This window comes from Belonocnema kinseyi, chromosome 8 (genome assembly GCF_010883055.1).
Source record: "Belonocnema kinseyi isolate 2016_QV_RU_SX_M_011 chromosome 8, B_treatae_v1, whole genome shotgun sequence".
Classification (NCBI taxonomy): Eukaryota; Metazoa; Arthropoda; class Insecta; order Hymenoptera; family Cynipidae; genus Belonocnema; species Belonocnema kinseyi.
The window spans coordinates 68,864,780-68,870,779 of record NC_046664.1 but is presented as its reverse complement, the minus strand read 5'-3'; the positions used below and the strand labels follow the sequence as shown (position 1 = coordinate 68,870,779).

General features: G+C 25.0%; 1 protein-coding gene across 1 annotated transcript in view; it reads right to left on the bottom strand.

Moving 5' to 3' along the window:
- Positions 1–5,336: 5,336 nt before the first annotated feature.
- Positions 5,337–6,000, bottom strand: part of LOC117178817 (kinesin-like protein KIF23) — a 47,719-nt gene continuing 47,055 nt past the window's right edge. The window contains exon 14 of the mRNA XM_033370309.1: positions 5,337–5,728. Coding sequence (XP_033226200.1) covers positions 5,543–5,728 — 186 coding nt within the window. The 3' untranslated portion in view covers positions 5,337–5,542. The remainder of the gene's footprint in view (positions 5,729–6,000) is intronic.

Here is a 6,000-nt window from a genome sequence, read left to right as displayed (position 1 = left end):
GTGGTATGTAATTTATGTTTGTTTGTACTTGTTAGGGAAAGCATGAATTAAAAGTGGGGAGTCGCTTGCTTGTAAATTTGTTGGCAAACTCCTCAGAATTATGAATTCTATCCGGTTACAAGCTCAACGAGAGACTGGTTTTGCCAATTGCGATTTTTTTTGTTTGAAAGCGAACTTTACTCTGCTGGATCAGAAGTTTCAGCAGGACTTTATAATTAATCACATTTTCGATTATCGATTAATCAAAAGCAATTGTACAACAATTGATAATTATTAGTTTCACCTGTGAAAGGTACTCGTCTAGTCTCGATTCTAATACTTTGTATGATTTTCTATGTTGTCAATGTTTTGAAAACTGGAAACGAAAAAGAAATACCACTTGTCAACAACAGTGTATTATAATTATATGGTTTTTTTTTATTATGATGATTAAAAAGAAAACGCGCTCAAATTGTGTTATGTATTGCCTGGATATCTGCCCTAGGGGAAAAACCTGAAATTTCAGGGAGTTTTTATACATCTGGACAAACTTAGAAATGTCAGGGAATTTTTGTTTGTTTGTTAGGAAATTTTTTCTAGAGCATACTTAATTTTTTTTAATGCGATATAACATTTAATAACAATGACTCTTCATTTGTAAAAGTAGTTTTTTATTAGTGTTTTTCAAGTAATTTCAGGCTGGCCGCTGAACCGCGAAGCCTGAAAAACCGGGAATTTATTTCTTGACGAGAAATTTTACAAATTTTAAGAAGAAGGATATGCACTTTTAGTATTAAAAACTGAACAATAATTTGTTTGATGAAACGATTGTAAATTCGTTCAAAGTTTAAGAATTTCCAGATTGGTACTGTTTCAATTCGAAAGCCTTAGTCATTTAAAAAATGTAAAGGTGCCATTGAAACTTGATAATTTTCTTTCAACTGAAAAAATAAGTAATTAATAAGTTATTCGTAATCAAAGGCTCTTATTAAATTAAAAATATTGTTTCAGTCCAAAATATTCATTTTTAATCCATTCAAGTAATTTTTTTTTAATTAAGAAAAAGAATAACTATTTAATATTTAGCTATATTTGACTGCTTGTTTTAGATAAGTAAATTGGAGCGAAATATAAATCTTTAGAATTTCAAAGAGCTTTCAAACTTTTAACGTTACAATTTTTATTGTTATATTTAAAAAATGTGCAATTTTTTTCAGAACTTCTAAACATATTTTAAAATTAATAGAATTTTTTTCCACAATTTTTTTAAATCTTTTAAAATCTTTTTAAATATTCTGTTAAAATATTTTTTCAAAGTGAGAAATCATTTTCAATTTTTCTAGGAATATTAAGAAATTTTTTTATTCTTTCACAATGTTTAAAAAGCGTCTACATTTTTGTTTGAAATCTGCAAAAATATACATTTTGTTTTAAATTAGGTTGTGGGATATTGCACCAAAATTTTGGTACGAAGTCGAATTTTTTCGGTACACACACTTTGTTTACATTGTTTGATATCATTTTAAGTTCTAAATTAATTTTTAATCTTTTTAAAAATTCTAAATATATCTTAAAATTACTCTAATTTTTTCTACAACTAATAATTGTTATTTTGAAACCTAATCTAAATTTTGATCTCTATAGTTTATGAATGTTAAAAATTTTGAATTTTGCAGTTTATCTGCATTTTATTTTAAACTGTCCAATTAAAAAGTGTTAGTGCCTTCCAGTTTATAAGTGTAAATTATTGAGTATTTGAACGCAACATTTTTTAATTGAAAAACTTTTAAACTTCAATTTGAAAAGTTAAAAATTTAAGAGTTTCACTTTCAATGCTTTAATTTGTTGTTTATTTTTTATTACTTTAAATGGAAAAATGTTTTGATTAGAGTTCGATTTTTTAACTTTAGTGACCGGGAAAAATCATAGGGAACCGGGAAAAAAACCGAGAAAACCGAGTTTTCTTTTTGTTTCTTATTTTTTTTAAATGAAAATTTAATGACTCAATTTTTAGTTGAAAAATCGGTTTTAGTCGAATATTCAATTATTCTAGTTAAAGATTCATCACTTTAGTTGAAAATTCACCTTTTTGGTTTCAAATTCAACTATTTAATTTGATGAATCATTATAGCTAAAAATCACTTTGTTTAAAAATGTAAATAGTTTTTTGAAAATTAGTTTTAGTTTTGTTGACATTTTTTTCTGAAAATGTACCTTTCCAATTGAATATTCCATCATTTTAATTGAAAATTAATCCCTTTGGTTGAAAATTCAGCTTGTTTGTTTAAAAATTCAACAATTCCAGTTGAAGATTCATCATTTTAGTTGAAAAATCATTACTTTGTTTGAAAATGTAACTGCTTTGTTGAAAATTTTGTATTTTTTTCATAAAAATTTTGTTTGGCTGTAATTGTAACCATTCCAATTGAATATTCCATCATTTTAATTAAAAATGCATCTCTTTGGTTAAATAATAATTTTGTTAAATATTAAATTTTTGATTGACAAATTATCTTTTTTGATCAAAAAACTCTTTATGCTTAAAAATTAATATTCATGTTTGAAAATTCAAGTATTGCAGTTAAGTATTAATCACTTATGTTTGAAAATGTAACTATTTTTTTTATTAGGTTTTTTATTGAAAATTTTTTGACAACTGATAATGGAACTCCAATTGAATATTCTATCATTTTTCTAAGAAATTAATTACTTTCGTAGAAAATTTGTTGTATTTTTTAAAGGAAAATTAATTTTTTTACTGAAAATTAAACAAAATTTCTTTTTTAATTGAAAATTCATATATTATGTTGAAAATCATCGTTTTGGTCGGAAATTAATCTTTATGGTTGAAAATGCAACTGTTTGCTAAAAAAAATTTAACTAATCTAGTTGAAGGTTCATTATTTTATTTGGCATTTTTTTTTAAATTATTATTTTTTAACTGAGAATGTAACTAATAAATTTTGCTTTTACAACATACCTTTTTCAATTGGAAATTTATGTATTTTGATAGAAACAAATCTTGGTTGAAAATGTATCTTTGGTAAAAAAATTAAACTATTCCAGTTGAACATTTATCATTTTAGTTGAAAATTCATCACTTTGTTTAAAAATGTAACTGTTTTCTTAAAAATTAGTCTTTTTTCTTTCTTACATTTTTTGTGTGCTGAAATTGCAACTACCCCAATTGAATATTCCATCATTTTAGTTAAAAGTGGATCTCTTTGATTGGATAATCATTTTTTAACTATTAAATTTTTGGTTGACAATTTGTCTTCTTTTAAATTAAAAAATTTATCCTTACGGGTGAAAATTCAATTATACTTGTTCAAGATTCATAATTTTATTTGCAAATTCAAGCCTTTGTTTGAAATTTTTTTGTAGTTGAAAATTCGTGCATTTTGTTGTAAAATTGCCTTTTTAGTAGAAAATTAATCTTTATGCTTGAAAACTAATATTCTTGTTTGAAAATTCAAGTATTGCAGATAAATATTCATCAACTTTTTTTACAATGTAACTATTTTTGTTTAAATTAGTTTTTTTATTGAAAATTTTTTTCTACTGACAAGGGTTACCCAATTGAATATTATCGTTTTTGTAAAAAATTAATTACTTTGGTTGAAAATTTATTGTATTTTTTAGCGGAAAATAAATTGATTTATTTTTAATAGAAAATTGAACAATTTGTCTTTTTTAGTTGAAAATTTATGTATTTTGTTGAAAAATCGTCCTTTTGGTAGAATATTATCTTTATGATCGAAAATGCAACTTTTTGGCTAAAAAATTAACTATTCTAGTTGATGGTTCATTATTTTATTTGTAATTTTTTTGTTTATGATTTTTTTTACTGAAAACATAACGAACTATGCCAATTAAGTATTCCATGATTTTTAGTTGAAAATTAATCTCTTTCGTGAAAAATTAATATTTTTTAACTAAAAATGGAACTATTCAATTTTGCATTGACAACTTACCTTTTTCAATTGTAATTTATGTATTTTGATAGAAACAAATCTTCTTGGTTGATAATTTATCTCTTTGGTTAAAACTTCAACTATTCCAGTTGACGAATCATTTTAGTTGAAAAATCAACACTTTGTTTCAATTTTTTTGCTGAAATTGTAACTATCCCAATTGAATGTTCCATGATTTTAGTTAAAAATGCATTTCTTTGGTTGAGCAATAATGTGTTGAACTAAAAATTTAACTGTTCGATTTTATGTTGACAATTCATCTCATTTAATTTAAAAGTTTATTTATTTCTTATAATTTTATTTACAAATTATACCATATGGTTGAATTTTGTATAGTTGATAATTCGTGTATTTTGTTTAAAATTAGTATTTTTTGGTAGAGAATTAATCTACCTGTTTAGAAATTAATATTCTTGTTTGAAAATTTAATTATTACAGTTAAACACTCATCATTGGTTGAAAATTGATCTTTTTAGTAGAAAATTCCACTATTTAGTCAAAAATGTGCCTTTTTAAGTTAAAAATTCAACTATTTGGTAGAAAATGCAACTATTTGGTTAAAAATTCAACTATTCCAGTTGACAGTTCACCTTTCTTTTTTTAATTCATTATTTTTTCAACTGAAAATGTAATAAACTACTCTATTTTTCTTTTCTATACGCTACTATTTTTCGTTGACAAATTACTTTTTTCCAATTGGAAACTTACGTATTTCGGTAGAAATTAATCTTCTTGGTTAAAAATTCAACTCTGGGTGAACAATCATTTTCATAACTGCGAATTTTACTATTCAGTTTTTTTGTTTACATCTTATATTTTTCAATTAAAAATACATGCATTTTGTTGAAAATTTGTCTTTTTTGGTAGATAGAAATTAATCTTGTTGGTTAAGAATGCACCTTTTTTTGTTCGAAATTACACTATTCCAGTTGAAGGTTCATTATTTTAGTGGAAGATCTATAATTTTATTCAAAATTCAACATTTTGGTTGAAATATTGTCTTTTTTTTAGTTGAAAATTTCTTTGAAAATGCAACTGTTTGGTTAAAAATTCATTTATCTTATTAAAAATTCCATACTATTACTTTAAAAGCTAGAAATTTGTATCTGTTTAAATTTAATTTAATATAATACCCAGATTAATTTTACAGTAAATATGCATTGCATTTTAAGTATAAGAAGATAAAACAATTGTATTTTAGTATTATTTACTCAATCGATGGTGCTAATATATTCGAGAATATCTCATAATTTGTCAAGACTCCGTACTACAAAAAATTATACCTAAAAAAAAAATAATAACTTGAAATTGCTGTGAAAAACCTGGAATTTCCAGGAAATGTTTTCCCAGGATTTGATGGCCTTAATTTAATTTGGGTCAATACGCTTAATACTTTTATTTAAAAGAAATTAATTTATCACACCTTCCTTAAGTACAATAATTTTATCCCTACAACAATATTTAACCATTTACCATAAAGAAACCAATAAATTCATTTGGTTCGATTGAAATTATCAAAAAATAAAAATAAACGACGGATCATCGTCGATAAATTAATCAATTATCGAAGCTCGTTATAATAAATACAGTTACACTCGCGGTTTCTTAGAATTAGATTCAGCAGTGTGGCACTGCTCGGAATTTAAATAAGGAGTACTCTGCGAACTTACAGGTCCGCTGCGTTTTCTGTTACCCGTTGGAGACATTTGCTTCAGGCATTCAACGTCGTTGAAAACTACTTGGGCACCTCCACCACTTGTTGGAACAATATCGGCCTGGAAAAAATTGAACTTTAGTCAGGGTGGCCACTATTTTTTAAATTTTTGTCTCCCGGCTTTCTCCCGGTTCTCCCGATCAATATTCTTGATTTCTCCCGGTTTACAAAAAAATTACCTTTTTTTGCAAAACCCCCAGCTTTTTCATATATATTATCAATTGCGGAAGTCAATAAATAGCAGCCAACGTTTTTGTAAGAAATTGATTGACTTTAAACATATAATAAGAAGGATAAGGAAATTTGTATGTCTAATAAAGGAAAATACGGAGA